The 16,413-nt window shown below is 38.4% G+C and overlaps 2 protein-coding genes across 4 annotated transcripts; both read right to left on the bottom strand.

The window, feature by feature from the left end:
* Positions 1–2,728: 2,728 nt before the first annotated feature.
* Positions 2,729–8,821, bottom strand: LOC126597800 (probable RNA-dependent RNA polymerase 1). 3 transcript variants are annotated; one of them, XM_050264633.1, is made up of 5 exons: positions 8,549–8,821; positions 7,196–7,744; positions 4,970–6,816; positions 4,401–4,551; positions 2,729–3,848 (listed from the first exon to the last, which is right to left on the bottom strand). In XM_050264633.1, exons 2-5 carry the CDS (start codon positions 7,709–7,711, stop codon positions 3,024–3,026), a joined length of 3,339 nt encoding a protein of 1,112 aa, XP_050120590.1. In that variant the 5' UTR covers positions 7,712–7,744; positions 8,549–8,821; the 3' UTR covers positions 2,729–3,023. The 3 variants fall into 3 exon arrangements, with proteins under 3 accessions (XP_050120590.1, XP_050120592.1, XP_050120591.1); XM_050264635.1 differs by having other exon boundaries at positions 8,729–8,809; XM_050264634.1 differs by lacking the exon at positions 8,549–8,821 and adding an exon at positions 8,484–8,502.
* A 1,962-nt stretch (positions 8,822–10,783) lies between these two features.
* Positions 10,784–15,207, bottom strand: LOC126597799 (probable RNA-dependent RNA polymerase 1). The gene is made up of 5 exons (XM_050264632.1): positions 15,151–15,207; positions 14,398–14,930; positions 12,244–14,081; positions 11,946–12,096; positions 10,784–11,821 (listed from the first exon to the last, which is right to left on the bottom strand). The coding sequence occupies exons 2-5, from the start codon at positions 14,905–14,907 to the stop codon at positions 10,958–10,960; spliced, it is 3,363 nt and encodes a 1,120-aa protein (XP_050120589.1). The 5' UTR covers positions 14,908–14,930; positions 15,151–15,207; the 3' UTR covers positions 10,784–10,957.
* Between the last annotated feature and the right edge of the window lie 1,206 nt (positions 15,208–16,413).

The following is a 16,413-nucleotide window of genomic DNA, read 5'->3' as shown; positions in this document are numbered from 1 at the left end:
AATTGCACAAATGCCACTAGAGTTTTAAAGTTTTGTGCAATTACGGCGTGAACTAATTTTATCTACAATTAATCATCAAACTTCATGATGGGTTTCTGTACTCAAATTTCTTAAATGCCATTTTTAAAGACGTATTTCACTCTCTTGGGGTCAAGAAGACTCACAAAAACATTTTAGCATTTTTTGTTCACCATCGTGTAATTCTTTAGCATTGCGAATTGAACTCAAGAAGTGCCGTAAGAAATACTCAATACACATCATGTCACAAGCTCCTTGATGCTTATGCGTTGCAGTTTGCCAAGGGCATGAAGAACTTTTTGACTGTTAGGGCCAAAGGGATGCCTCATTCTGAAGTCCCAGCGGGTATGTTGTACAATTGTATATCGTCTAGCCTCATGGACATGGCAAAAGAGGTAAATCGATAACTCATTATTTATAAGGAAACCTAATGAAAATGTCTTGAAAACTTTGAGTTTTAACGATACAAACAAAAAAAATGGTAAAATAAATAGTACCAGAATTGATTTTTTAGCATAAAAATGTGATTTTTCTTTAAAGTGAATAATAATGAAATCTTTTCGTTAAGCTATTATAATTTACATTGAAAATATTAAAATAACTTTGGTGTGCGTTAAGGTACCGTTTGGTACGTGGGACAGGACAAAACGGAGTGGGACGAGGCGTTCCGTCGCACGTTTGGTGCGCCTAAAACGGGTGGAACGCGCTGTTCCACGGGACGAGTTTTGGGTGAATTTTCATTCCGCCTCACCCCTTGGAACGACTCGTTCCACATCCGTGGAACACAAAATTATAACCTCTCCGTCTCCTTCTTCTTCCTCCTTGTTTCCATCCGAAGGCATCTTTGCTCCCTCTCCGTTCCGTCCCGTCTTGTCCCTTCCTGTTCTGTTCCGTCCCGTCCTGTCTGCATACCAAACGATACCTAAAGGATATCACAAATAGACAAAAACACGAAAGTAGAATTTCACATGCTGGGGCTCTAAAAAGTGTAGAGGAGCCAATAAGTGTTTTTACTGGAGAATATACGTTGATATAACTTTTTACAAATCTTTAAGTAAAGAAAAAAATTCATTAACTGAAATGTTCGTTTATTGTTTATTTAGTGTTCTCTAATAAAAAAAAAATTATTTTTAATATTTGAAGCACAACCATAGATTTTCGTTCTCTAATTTTTTTTCCTCAAAGAGGTGTTTTAGAAAACAAAATAATTGTTGACCTACAAACATAATAATTAAAAAGAATAACATAATTATATACAGTTAAAACAGAGATGACCGGAAAAGAACAATTGCATAAATTCATGTTGGAATATGTTGCATTTCCTTTTTCTTCCACAGGGAATAATTGAAGAAAGTGAAGCGGATTCCTTCAACTTGCCATATTATGCAGCCTCGTTAGAGGAGATGGAGGAGATAGTAGAGAAAGACGGGTGCTTTAAGATAGGGAGAATGGAGTCGTCAAACCCAGCAGCATGGCTGAAAGGTCGTCCAGTTGACATACCAACTTTGGTGTGAAACATGTAAGGGCTGCAATGGAGGGGATGTTTGCCAGACACTTTGGAAGTGAGGTCATCGATGAAATGTTCGGACGAGTGACCGATAAACTTCTAGACATTTCCGATCTCGTAAACTCACGACGCGACGAGAAAAGTCAGTTGGTTGCTGTTCTCAAACGCAAATGATTCTGACTGAATCTGGAATATTATTGCTTCATCATCTTATTCAAGAAAATAAAAGGGAGCAAAAGGAGAGAGATTGGAATTCATCACCAAACGTAAATGCTAGTGTGTACTTGATAAAGCCTTATCCCAATTATCATCAAGATACTTTTATTTATTTATTTTCCTTTTGTCGGTCTACAGAAACCATCATTATAATAACAAATCATTATTCCACTAAATTCTGTACAACAACATGATAATCCAAGAATTTCAAACTAACCGTCATTATAGAATTTCTATTTTTTAATCGTCACTAAAATTCAAATCAACTCTTTAGGGAAAAAAAATTAAAATTGAGCATAGCCACATGATTAAGAGTAATAGCTCCATTGTGACATCGTGATCTAATTCTATAGTTGGTGCTGGGGTATAATCCATACGTTGGATTTGTCTCTGAGGAATCAATTCTTGGTCCAACAGACAAAGTCTATATCTCCATCAAGATCACTTCCTGAACATTCATTTGGATGAGTTTAATCATGGAACCCAAATGCGGAACCATTTTTTCTGCGAGCTAATATTGAGAGTTTAATATGTTTAGTTTCCTTCAATATATATATATATTTTTTTTGGAAACTGGGAAATTCATTACCCGTTCGTTTCCTCCAATATTTCCCGTTACAACTAAAAATTTCTCTAAATAAAGTAGCAAGGGTAGTGACAAATTGCATGTCTTCTGCAATTTGCTATTGTGTAAAAGTTTTCCCATAATTTGATTGATATACATTTAGACATAATGCAATTTTTCATATCATCCTTTAAGACTCCTCCATATAAATTCGATGAGTAAAAAGAAGGTTGAAATAACATTTAATACTTATTTCTAATGTTGTATGAGAATTGTATGACTGTTTTAGGTAGACGGCCCATAAAAAATGTATGATTTTGCCGTTGAAATGCTTTAGGAAGGGATATTTTATAAATTACTTCATAAAACATCCATTTACAAAGCATTTCATAAATTGCAAGAGACTTTTCATAAAATATCAATTTACAAAGCAATTCATACATTGCAAGAAACTTGAAACTCAAATAATTACAAGCATTTATCCTTACATATGATATCTTATGCTATCGCATACTTGCATCTCAATAAACGTTCTATCCAGAAAAGTACGTCGACCTTTCAAACCAACTTTCGAGTGTCAGAAACAAGAAAACGAAGATCAACCCATTATTATATTATACAATAAGCAAAATGCACTCAATTTTTTACCATCAGCATAAGCAATTTACGAGCTTACCCCATCATCAAGAAACAAACATAAAAAACTTCCCAACTTTCTCAACTCAAATGCAACCCATCCCAGAATTGGCGTCCTAGAGATGACATGTGTATACTTGCTTTATCCTTTTTGATGAGGACGAGCTTGTCATAAACGCACCATGGAAAGCTGATGAAATGGTCACGATTCAGCCCCTCGTTGTATGTACCAAAATAATCAGGATGATATGTGACATGGTACCAAGCTGAAGCTTTGGCATAAACATCATCAGCTCCGGAATCTAAACCAGTTCCCTTCTCATTGAACCACGCCCTAGCTTCCTTCCTCAACGATCTCACAGCCACCCTTATAGAATCTGCATCCCGCCTCTTAGTGAAAGATTTTGACATTCTCATAACACTCCCACTAAGTATTTCAGCCTCTGTCTTGATCCCATAATACTCCATCAGATTTCCCAACTTGTAATCATAATTGCCCTTGTAATAGATAGCATCTTCAATGTAATCCTCGAAGCCATCAACTTCCATGTCAGGGTCGTATGACTGCTTTGCCACTCGACGAGTGAAGGATGTGATAGAGCCTTCATGAGGCGCAATGTCCTTCACCTCACGAAAAAGAGCTCCAATTACATTGGATGACTGATAGGTGGGTTTGTCAAGTTTTTCCATGAAATCTGGATATTCCTTGGCGTATAACTGTGGAGGTATTACAGCCGGCACACCAGTTTTTGGAAAGTCAACGGCAATTGAAAATAGCTTTGCAAGCTCTATACATTCTTTGCTCATTGCTTTTAAGGGATCTTTGTCTGCAAACACAGTGTGGGCATTGGCAATTATGCCCAAGCTATCATTGACCATGTAGTTCACAAAATATTCTTCAACTTCCTGCACCAAAAGAGAATGAAGATCAAGTATACTGGGTTTTGTTTCTCACGAAAACTGCCTTGTATGGCATGTCACAAAAGAAAAGGAAAGTGAATCGAAGCGTTAGAATCACTGAAGTGCAAATACATCAAAATAAATTAAAATTAAGCTTCCCTTGCAAGCAAACATCAAAGTGAAACAAAACAAAAGGACATCAAAGCTATCATCAAGACAGTTTTTCCTTTTGTGGGTCAAGAGAAACGATCAAATTCAATACTCGAAAAACACCACTAGAAGAAGTATTATGTTCAGTACTATACTACGATGTACCAGCAACAGAGAGTCAAAATTTGGATTGGCTATCTTAATTACAATGTGAAAAAAAAAACTCCAAATTACTTATTGAAGAAATTCCAAGTTTTGTACAGCAACATGATATGATGATAACTCAAGAATTTCGTATTTAGTACTTGAATTTTAAAATTCAAGTCAATTCTCAACATGAAAAGTTAGCAAAGGCAGGTAGCCCCCCGGGCGATGCTGCTTAGTAGGTTGCTTATTGAAGAGTATTACCTCAATTGTGACATCATGATCCAATTCTATAGTTGGTGCTGGGGTATAATCCATGGGTTTGATTTGCTTCCGAGGAATTAGTTCTTTGTCCCAACAAACATAGTAGATATCTCCATCAAGATCACTTCCTGAACATTCATTTGGATGAGGCCTAACAATATAAACAATATTTCAATCATTAAGTAATGTTTATCAGAAAGTTTTTGTACTCGATTATGCAGAAAAACCAAGGAAAAGTAGAACTTTGTAAGTAACTTAAGAATTTCTAAGAAGTAGCATCTACAGAGGAAACCAAGTCCAAATTTTGAAACAAATGTTTGTACAAATAAACTGCAAAGCCGTACTGGTTTATCTCCAGCAGAAAAGATATCCGCAGAAATTGCATTCCATGGACTCAAGTACATAATGGTTATATGCATGTTAACTGGAAGATGTGATGATATTTATTTTTTCAATCGAAATCAGTGTTCTTGATTTTTACATTAAACAATCTACTGCAAACACATAAAGACACAGAATGGATATTTTGGACTAGATTCACGACCTCATGATGCATTACACATTCTTACCTTGGTCCTTTTTGTGGAAAAACAACACAATCAACCATATGGTACAACTCTGGCACATCCACAGCCTTTAAAACGCGTACATCGCCAGGATGCAAACAAGGGTTCTTCGCAACAACTACCTTCCCCACAATAATGAATTGCTGGTTTGATGCACTTACAGTATGCCTGTTACCAGAGAACTGCACAAACGCCTCACCATATTCCAATGTTCTGGTTTCATCTAGACATCCCATCATTGCTCGTCCATCTGGAATAAAGATCCTTGTTTTCGTCCGCAACTCTAGCAACTTTGATGCCCGAAATGTTTGCAGCATCATTGAAATGAATGGTTCAACATCAGGTTTATAACCACATATAAGCAATTCCTTCAAGCAGTTGGTAGTCTCCCCTGGAGACATCAAATCCAGAGCCTCTCGTGCTTTTAGTGGGTCAGTCAATATAGCATTCAATTGTTGTACAGCTGCCCTTTGTTTTTTCTTGAAAACATGATCTGGAACCCCAAGGGTAGATAAAAGAGTTATCAACTGGCGGTTCAGAAAACAAGGTTGAATCTTGCTACATGCTAAAACATCTAACTTTGTGTTTTCTGATTCATACTTGGACATGCTCCTCCTCAATGATAATTTCATTGATGAAGTTGGATCAACGGCCACGACACCTTTGTACCCACCATATCGAATCTGAAAGGCAGATGGAGTCCCATTAAAGCCACATTTTGAGGCCACCTTCTTAGCAAACTTGGCAGATATTTTCCCAATCCCATCGGAGAAGACGTATTTATTGTTTTTTACATCGGGAATAACTTCCATTTCATGTTTTCTAACATTTAAAGTTTCAGTGGACGAACCAAAGGATTGACCCAATCTGGCAGCAAATTTTGCCACATTTTTTATACGACGAAAATCCCCCATCCACTCTCTTATATCAGCTGCAGTAAGTCCCTGTCTTGAAGCAAACATCCACATAGAATTCTCTCGCAATTGACTAGATGAGAATGCGAGAAACTCGAATTTCTTTGCACCAATTACCATGCCGTTTCTGAGAATAAAAAGAATCCGCTTGTAGATGTCAGTTTTCCCATCCTCATAGGCAGCAGAAGTACGTGGAAGCAAATCTGCAGAATAAACTCGATCCATCTCCTCGTCAACAAAGGAAACACGAATGAAGTTATCAATATCATTTGGATAATTGCGTAGTACACGATTTGAGACATTGACCTCAGGACCAGAAGAAAATACACGACATGGTGTAATTTGGACCCTGCGTACATATACCAACCCAGAATCTAAGGATATGACAGATGACTGTGGACGTCTCTTTGACGTGAGATACTTCATGTACTGCTCATAAAGCCACTCTGAAGGTTTATAGCAGGTCTCTTTCAAATTATATAATTTATCTAGGGCATACTCTATACATGCACGATCAATTCTGCGGGGATCAACCATCTTATAAAATTTAACATCGAGTGTTGGCCCTGAAAGACACCCAAGCTGAAGCAGAGAATGTACTTTAAACAAGATATCATATGGCACATTGACACCTCGAGGAGGAAAAACCATAGGACCCAGACTCGGGTTGCAAGAATAAGGGGGACCAATCTCCAAGACAAGGTTACCTTCAATCTCTTCATACCCAGGAAAGTTTTCTCGAAAATCTGGAAGTTTGAGACTACGAGGAAGCTCCAAGCTTAATGCAAAAGACTGCCCAATAGCACGAGATGGAGTGAAATCAGTTGTCCGGACCCACTGGTCATCACAGTCCATGAAATAGTTCAGAATACGATCTTCATATGCTTGTCCTGAAGAGCGTATGACTTTCTTAGAAATCCGAGGTGCTCCGTGCATCTGATAATTGGAGACAAATTCATCAAACTTTTCAAGATTACTAATTCATAAAAGAGAACATATAATTTTTCGCCAACCGCAGTAGCCAGCATGAAATGATTCAAATACATGGCAATGAGGACCAAAACATGCTTTGACAACAGTGAAACGAATCTGTAATGTCATCCTTTAAGTGATAAAGTGGTTATTTCAAAGAAAAACTAATGAAAATGGTTTGAAAACTTTGAATTTTAACGATAAGGACAAAATAAAAGGTCACACATATTTAGAAGCAAATGCACCATGTAGATGATGTAAAATTATTCAATCGTAAACAGAACAAGGATTAGGAGAAGAAAATCATTTGAATTTAACTGCTGATTAAAAATAGGTGAGTAACCTGAATCAGAAGATGCTTAGCAGCACGACCGCGTGTACGATGCAACTCAATCTGCCAGATGTTTTCATAGGAAAGTTCGAGCATATACTCCAGAGCGTCATATTTCAGACGACAAACGAGTTTCCGCAATCCAATCCCAAAATCCACTGAAACATTGTTCATATTCCAGAAACTAAATAGCTTATTTGTTGCGATCTTGCAGCCAAAATCCAGCTTTATGTTTTCAAAGGTATGCAAAGAGACTCTTGGATTTGGTACAATATCATGAGCCACCTCCCAAGATTGCAGATAGGAAGCGCCATAGTACAAGTTTTTAGCATTGGCCATGTCGTGAATAAATTCAGCATTTCTGGTTGTGTCAAACTGAACAATAGCATAATATCTTCTCCCATCTTTGGCTTTTCTTAACCTCACAGCATAGACAGATCCGCTTCCTGTTTCGTTCTCCAGCAATCGAACAACTGCTTCTGCAGTCACACCCGAAGGGAATCCATACAACCTTATCGTCCTACTCATCTCTTATCATGTGAATTTATTCACTGCATTATGCTGCCAAACAATCCCATATGAGTAAAATGTACCAGTATGGTTATATTGACTTCTGAAATTAAGGGCTCATTTGGAACTGTTTTTAAAATGACTAAAAGCGCATTTGGGGCAAATGTTTTTCGCTTCCAAAAGCACTTAAACTGCTTCCTACGAGAAGTTTAAGTGTTTTTCCATGATTCACTTGCACTTTTATTAAAGATTGGTCACAGAAACATTTTTTCGCAAAAAACGCTCTCAGCTATTTTAAAAGCAGTACCAAATGAGCCCTAAGAACCAGAAAGTCTGGCTGAATCCAAGAAAAATTAAGCTAAGAACAAATATGAACCTCATAACCCAAAGCCACCCAAAAGTAAAACATGTAACAACCTAACAAGTATATGATCATTTTTTAGAGGATCAACAATCAGAAAGAACAAGATGATAATTCTGCTATACAAAAAAGAGGCAAAACAACCAAAAAAAGAGAGGCCTTTTGTTATGTAATTGCAGTTGAGAGCAAAAGTAAAGATTTTTCACTGAATAAAACTAAGCATAAAATAACCAATACATCCAAAATTATAAAAATTCAGAACAAAATAAAACTGGACAAATACCCCAATGAATGTCCCATTGATGCAGGAAGAGTAAAGGACACAGATTTATCAGAGGCAGAAACCCAAGGAGAAAATTACACAGGAAAAAAAATATTAGCTGCATAAAAACTTGATCAAACAAAAGCGATCAGAGAAAATTAACTCACATTGTTCCAATGGATGCACAAAAACTACAGAGAAAAATCAGAAAGGGTAGAGACAATTCACTCACATTGTTCCAATGGATGCAGGAAGGAAACAAAGCGATCAGAGAAAATCCAAACGAAAAGCAACGGAACCAGAAGAGAGTGGAGAAGTATACCGTAAGTCTCAAGTCTGATCAGAGTAAAATACCAACTTTACCAAAAAAGTAAAGCTGGAAGTTGGATCGAAGCAGAAGAGAGAGACTTACTGTTGGTTGTCAATCCCTAGTCAATCTCACATCCTCAGTCCTCACTCCCTACTAACTACTTCCTTGTTCCTTCCATATCAGCGGCAATGATTGTTCTTTGGCTAATATCCTTAAAAAGTACTATGATGATGACGTGTGCAACTGACGTTGGAGTTACCTATGCCATTGGCCATTGCCACGAAGGAACCTACAGGACCAGGATCCTCTGCGTTTTTTATAGGTGTAATACTGTGCAAGCATCTTAACATCCACCGTTCATAAAAATCCAAAGGTTAACATCCGTCGATTTTATCTAATGGTGGAGTGAAAAAGCTTATCAAATAAGAATCAATTTCACTTTTAATGTTTAATTTTGCTTTCTAGGTGAGTAATGTAGTTCACAAGGATCCGGTCTCAACGTGATGATTCTTGTCGTCTTGTGCATACTTTTTCTATGTTTTGGAGTGGTGGATTGACTCCATGAAGACGACAGAAAATGAACTTCCCCAGCAAGCATGAACTATAACACAATCATATTCTATTGGGTAGTGCTAGCCCCACACTCGTTTTTATTTTCTCACAAATTTTTCTAATTTTCGATCGTCGGATCGAATGAATTTAAGAATATTAATAGTGAAAAATTAAAATTAACAAGAATAACTCCTAAGTATTAATTAGGGTGCTCATATTGCAATGGCGTGACCTAGAGAGACTACCAGGGGGAGAGAACCTCCGTAATGTTTGTGAGGAAAACTGGATGTGGGTGTCGTCACCATAGAAATAGTATTATTAATATTGTTATGCAAGGGCTGCTTGTGTTGGCCTGAGATGGGAAAACTTGAGTGTCCAATTTTAAAGAGTGACAAGATCAACGAAGAGCCTAAAAACATACTCAGCAATCTCCTCGGACTCGTATTCAGCAAATGCATAACCCTTAGGTCGTTCGGTTTCTTTGTCCCAAGAAATGTGCTTGTCTACCACCCTCCTTGCCTGAATTAATTTATCGTACAAAGCTCTATCGCTCACTCGCTCCTCCAAATTACTTATTTAAATGCAGCACCTGGATTTTGACTCGGCGGTGGTGGACATGATGGCTGAACCCTAGCTAGCTCGAAACCAATGAAGTATTCTATTAGGAAACTACATCTTTTTTTCCTCTTTAATGGTAGATAAAAATTACTATAGTTAGTTGAGAATCAACTCTACTTTTCTTTTACCCTTTAAATTCTGTATTTTTTACTAACATTTAGTCTTGTGAACCGCAGGGAGTGGTGGTGGATACTTGTTTTTTTTTGGTGAACTATGCTTTTTCTTTTTGGCCCATATTGAAGTGAGAGATTGACTCCATGAGGTAACCTCAATAAAAGACGACATGCTGAACTTCCCCAGCAAGGACTTCCAAGGAGCAATTCTGTGTGCAGCTCCCCACTAGACGAGCAATATTGATGCGTTCTAATACAATTATAATAATTAGGTATCATGGCTGTGTGACTGTGTCCAAGCACGAAATATCTTACTTACACGTTGCAAAAAATACTGATATACAATAGTGCTAGCTGAAACTATAGATGTATTGTTGAAGTATATAAGCGCATGGCATGTATATTTTATACGTAAAATGGTATTCTAAACTCGTTCAATCAATAAAGATAATGATCGGACTTGGGTTTAAAAATGGATTCTACGTCGCATCACAAACTAGCCAAATTCCACTTTGAACCAAATGGGCCAATCCTGGGCCGAATCTTCCCATGTATTTGCCGTCAAAATTTAGCTCCAATTTACCGAAGCAAGGATAGCCAAAAATCGCAAGAGCATGCAACACTTCAGTGAAGATTTATACTCTCAGCATGTGCTCGCATGACAGGAACTCGTATACAAGAAGCAGTTAACTTGACATCATTGTTACTCTGAGGAAATGGACAGCGAATAAATGATCCATATTAACATCTGCAAACTTACATTACTTCAACTGGAAACCGAAAAAAGATCTGCAAGAGTTGAGCGCTTGAAAAATTTCGAGAGTTGAATGAATTCGACTCAGCAAAAAGGAAGCTTACAATGTTTACAATTGCGAATAACAAATGTAGATGAAAATTTAGAAATGCTAATGACAATGTAATTTTACAATCAATCAGAAAGTAACTAAAATAAACCGAGGCAAATGACAAGGGAAGTAGCACCCTTGATAGCCGTACTTACATGAACTTTAACAGCTTAAAAAAAAACATAACAAATTACAAATCATAATCACAGCAGAAGACACATGCTTCGGAATTTGTCAAGCATGACGCCGCTTTGATCGGACATATGAAAAGAATTCCTCGTACTTGTTTTCTCCCTCTTGATCTGGATCAGCTTGTCGAAAACACACCACGGAAAGCTGAGGAAATGATCCCTTTCCATTCCCTTGTTGCAGCGACCCCAGTAACGAGGATGATATGTGACGTAGTACCAAGCTGACGCTTTTGTTGCGGATACATCATCGACATCGGTGCTGGAATCTGACTGATTCGCATAAAACCAGGTCCTAGCTTCCTTTTTAAGTGACCTTACAGCGTAATTAATGGTCTCCAAGTCCTTTCTCTTATTGAAAAATTTCGACACACTGGTGATGTTCCCAGTTAGTATATCTGCTTCAGTTTTGATGCCGTAGTAATCCATCAAGTTTCCCAGCTTGTAGTCATACTCCCTTTTGCAGTTGATGGCATCATCGATGTAAGCTTCGAATCCGTCTACCTCCATGTCAGGATCATAGAACTTCCCAGCCACTTCCACGGTGAAGGATTTAATTGAGCCTGAATGTGAATGCGATCCAAGCTCAACATTTTTCACCTGTCGGAAAAGCTTCCCAATCACACGTCTGGACTCATACGTAGGTTTCTCAACCTTTTCCATGAAATCCGGATATTTTTTGGCACGCAGACTACGCGGCACTTCCACTACCACGCCTGTTTTTGGAGAGTCGACAGCATAGGAACAGAGCTTGGCGAGCTCTATACATTGAGCACTCATGGCCTTCTGTGGTTCTGTGTCTGCAAAGACAGCATGTGCATTTGAAATGATCCCCAGCATGTCGTTCACTATGTAGTTTGTAAACGACTCTGCAACTTCCTGCAACAAACAGCATAGAACACCAAATGTTAAGTGAATAACGTAGAAACACGATTGTAGAATATGTTTTTTAGTAACGATAAGCGATAAGCGGCTACATTGTACTTAATAAATTGAGTAATACCTCCATTGTAACGTCGTGATCCAATTCAATAGTTGGTGCAAGGGTATAATTCATTGGTCGAACTTTCCGAGGTGGAATTAGATCTGAGTCCCAACTAACAAAGTAAAAATCTCCATCTAAATCTCCTCCTGAGCATTCATCAGGATGCGGTCTAATTCAGCGAGAAAAAAATAATAGTGAGTACGTACACAATTGAAGGCAACAAATTATTGTAAAACAGAGTAACACTAATATGCAGATGCAATCCAAAAAGAATTTGAAATTTCATCAGCTACAAGATTTGAGAAAGTTGACATACCTCTTTCCTTTTTGCGGGAAAACTACACAATCCACCATGTGGTGCAATGCCGCCACGTCCACGGCTGTGAGAACACGAACATCTCCCGGGTGTAAACAAGGGTTTCTAGCAACTACAACATTCCCGTCCACAACAAACTTCTCTTCGCTCGAAGTAGTGTTGCTGTGAGCACTGCCAGTGGAAATCACGCGGTGAGAGCATTGCACAAATACCTGACCATATTCCAACGTTCCAGTTTCATCCAGACATCCCATCATTGATCTTCCATTCGAAACAAATATCCTTGTTTTTGTCCGCAGTTCCATGAGCTTGGATGCGCAGAATGCTTGTAGCGTCAATGACAGAAATGGTTCTGCATCCGGCTTGTAACCACACGACAGCATTTCCTTCAAAACGTCTGTGACCTCCCCTTGAAATATCGTTTCGAGTGCTTCTTTTGCTCTTGATGGGTCAGTTAAAACGCCTTCCAGTTGATTCAAAGCCTGTCTTTGCTTCCTCTGAAAGACATGATCCGGGACTCCAAGGGTGGACAGAAGGGTGATCAGTTGACGATTGAGGAAACAAGGCTGGTACGTGCTCCATTTGAGAACATCAAGTGCTGTGTTGTTGGATTGGTACTTGCACATGCTCTCCCTCAGTGCCAAGTTCTTTGCCAATGTCGGATCTACTGCCACGACACCTTTATAGCCACCTCTACGAATTTGAAACGCTGATGGAGTAGAACTTCTCCCGCACTTTCTTGCCACCCTTTCAGCAAATTCAGCAGATATCTTCCCAATTCCATCAGAGAAACAATATTTGAATCCACTCCTGTCGATTTTAACATCAGGAATGAGTTCGATTTCATCCCTATCGACATTAAAAGTCTCCCTGGAAGAGCTGAAAGCCTGGCCCAACCTAGCACCATATTTCGCCACATTTCTGATGTCTCTAAAGTCCCCCATCCAATTTCTAATGTCTTGTGCGCTGAGCTCACTTCTTGACGCAAACATCCACACTGAATGCTCGCGTAACTGACTTGATGAAAAGGCAAGAAACTCAAACTTCTTGTCACCAATGACAATGCCATTTCTTATAGTAGAAAATATCCTTTCATAAACTCTCGTCCTCCTTTCCTCTTCTGCAGAAGTGTTACTTGTGCGCGGACGGTAACATAAATCTTTCGAATGTATCGTACCCAAGTCCTCATCCACGAAAGAAACACGAAGAAAATTATCAATATCTTGAGGATATTTTCGTAGAACACGGTTGGAAAGATTTACCTCCGGACCACAAAAATAAACTTTAGATGGTGTGACTTGAACCCTGTGCACATACACCATTCCATCATCTAAGGAGATAGCAGGTGTTTCAGGAATTCGCGTGCACGACATGTAGTCTCTGTACTGCTCACTAAGCCAACTCACAGGATCATAGCAGCACGCTGTCAAGCGAAATAATTTGTCCAGGGCACACTCTATGTAGTCAATTCTTATTGTGCTAGGATCAACTAGCTTATAAAAAGTGACATCAAGTGCTTGCCCTGGAACACGTCCGTGCTGAACCAAGGAATTGATCTTGAACAGGATTTTATACGGCAAGTTAATGCCTTCAGGTGGACCAACAATAGGAACAAGATCTGAATTACAGGAGAAAGGGTTGCCTATCTCCAAAGCGAAGCGTCCTTCAGTTTCTTGGTAATGAAGAAAATTATCACGTAGATTTGGAAGCACAGAACCATATGGAAGTTCCAAACATACAGCAGAAGATTGGCCAATGCAGCACGATGGAGTGAAGTCAACTTCTCGAACCCAGTCATTGGCAGATGTTTGCTTAAAAATCCGAGGGGTGCCAAGTAACTGGCAAGAGAAAGAACAAAGGTAGAGAAAAAATGTTAGTCATTTCCTCTGAGAGTCACACATTACACAGTAAATTATGCTATATATAATAAAGATGACAGATTGTATATTCAACGTGGGATCAGAAGTTACTATGAATCTTTTATGCAGGGTGAATTAAACTTTTGTATTAATCAACTTATAAACTTTGATCACTAACTAAAATTTGAAGTTACAATCGTACATTTCATAGCAAAGTGTAAAGTAATGGTTCACAAATTTCAGCTATATCCTTGTACTAAAGAGAGGGAAAATTGAGAAAATGTGACTGACAAACCTGGATTAGAAGATACTTCCTAAGCTGATCACGCTCGATATGGAGCTCCATCTGGCTAATACTTTCCGTGAAGACCTCGAGCTTGTATGCAGCAGAATCATAAGAGAACGAGAAGTAGATATTCTTAAATTCTGTCCCAAACTTGACTTGAACATCCGGTGCTGTCCAAAGAACAGAAAACTGGTCCTCGGAAACCAGGCATCCGAAGTGCAGCTTTACAAGTCCCATGCTGTATTCAATGTTATCAACCTTCCATTTCCTAGCTTTCAGGTAAGAGTCCCCGTACCACAAGCGACGATATCGATCATCAGCTAATAGGATTATTATTTCAGCAGATTCTGCATGTGTGAACTCAACTATGGCGGATGATCTTGATTTTCCATCATTTGGGGGACGAACCTTCACGTCAGAGACAGTTCCTTCTCCAGTGTATTCCTCCAGAAACGCCTTCACTGCTTCCGGTGATTCGACAGAGGAAAATCCATACAACTGAATTGTAGTCTTAACCATGTTGATAGTATTGATGGCAACCGCTGTTTCACAAGTACAAATTGAAATTAAAAACTACGAACTCTTTGCAATATCCCTATGCATAAAATACTTGGAAATACAATAAAATGATTGCTAATGCTGCAAATGAGAAAAGAGTAACGATATTTAGACGCACAAAGACTAACTTGCTAACACAACCTATTAAAAAGTTTCGGTTTTTGTATGTCCAAATAGAATTATGGACTAGAAAAAGGGTGGTACCTTGAATTTGAAATATGTATGAGCACTGAGATTTTTACCAACAAAATTAATGCTGCTGTATTGTGAGGAGCAAAGCCAATGAAGCTCACCTGTGTATATATATAGGTCCATCATATGCACTGTAACTAACTTCTTGTTGCAGTTGTAGCAGAATAAAAGAAGAAACCTTGTCACCCCAGTTATCCTAGGTACGCTTTCCTCTCTGCCTTCCTGTTAGGCGCCAAATGTGTAGAATAACGAGTGTCATGATCTCCTGCTTCGCAGCGACAGCAAATCCTCATATTGTGAAGATTACATGATGACACGTAGCAAGATGATGATGGATTGTTTTATTCTTGTCATTTATATAGTATTGCGATATTAGTGAGCAAGTGAGATAATTAGTTATTAGAATGAAAGAAAACGATGGGGATCGCACCCACACCAAAAAGTATAGGCATAATTGATTTCTGTCATTCTATTTCTTTTATTCACAACTCAGCATAGGTAAATTTCAACTGTATTAGTTTTGAACCTGGAAGTATAGGTGGAAACTCGACACCGTATCCACTAGGATATTGGACCACATGCAATAAATTTCAACTGTATTACGATTGCATGTAACATAATTTGTATTTTTATAAGTTTGAATTTTATAGTTTTGTACTTAAAAGTTCATAAATCAAATTGGTGTTACAGGGTGATTAACTCTTAATTGGGCTCCTAATGATGAATTGAACAATACGGCCAAGAACCTTCTGGAAGTTTTGGACCAATCCTAAGGTCAGCCCCAAGGAGAAGTTTTGGCCAATAACTTTCCAGAATCTCAAATGTGATATGGGCAAATACCTCCCATGAAGGGTACTTTGGCCCTTGGTGAGCAAGGTTGAGAGCATATACTTGATTGAGTTGATTGAGTGAGGATGTCTAAAAGCATTAGAATTTTTTTTAGGGTACTTTTTGGAAAGTTGGTACTTGCTCCGAAAGGAGTCAATAACCTACTTTGGAGCATCACCAATTCTATATGCCTGAAGAAAGCAAGAGAACGCGGACATCGGTTGGGCCTGTTGGCTTGAGCAGTGTGCTTGACATCCATGTTCAAATATCCCTTTCTCTACATTATAGAGGTCTAGAAAATAGTTTTGTCCAGAAAAAAAAAAAGCAAGAGAGTGAAATATTCTCTTAAAGATATTATGCTAACAATTGCACTTGAAAATGAATTACTGATAAGCCTAATATCTTATTCTACAATAATAAAGTCGTATCTTACTAAGTGAGGTCGGC

This window comes from Malus sylvestris, chromosome 13 (genome assembly GCF_916048215.2).
Source record: "Malus sylvestris chromosome 13, drMalSylv7.2, whole genome shotgun sequence".
NCBI classification, from domain to species: domain Eukaryota; kingdom Viridiplantae; phylum Streptophyta; class Magnoliopsida; order Rosales; family Rosaceae; genus Malus; species Malus sylvestris.
This window is presented reverse-complemented; position numbering and strand designations above follow the sequence as displayed.

Excerpts from the sequence above, each read along its gene's own strand:
- LOC126597799 (XM_050264632.1), bottom strand. The coding sequence starts at position 14,907 with ATGGTTAAGACTACAATTCAGTTGTATGGATTTTCCTCTGTCGAATCA. Across the intron at positions 14,082-14,397 it reads GGAAGTATCTTCTAATCCAG|TTACTTGGCACCCCTCGGAT; the intron begins GTTTGTCAGTCA and ends TTCTCTTGCCAG. Across the intron at positions 11,822-11,945 it reads ATCACGACGTTACAATGGAG|GAAGTTGCAGAGTCGTTTAC; the intron begins GTATTACTCAAT and ends TGTTTGTTGCAG.
- LOC126597800 (XM_050264633.1), bottom strand. The coding sequence starts at position 7,711 with ATGAGTAGGACGATAAGGTTGTATGGATTCCCTTCGGGTGTGACTGCA. Across the intron at positions 6,817-7,195 it reads CTAAGCATCTTCTGATTCAG|ATGCACGGAGCACCTCGGAT; the intron begins GTTACTCACCTA and ends TCCAATTATCAG. Across the intron at positions 4,552-4,969 it reads TTTCCACAAAAAGGACCAAG|GCCTCATCCAAATGAATGTT; the intron begins GTAAGAATGTGT and ends TTATATTGTTAG.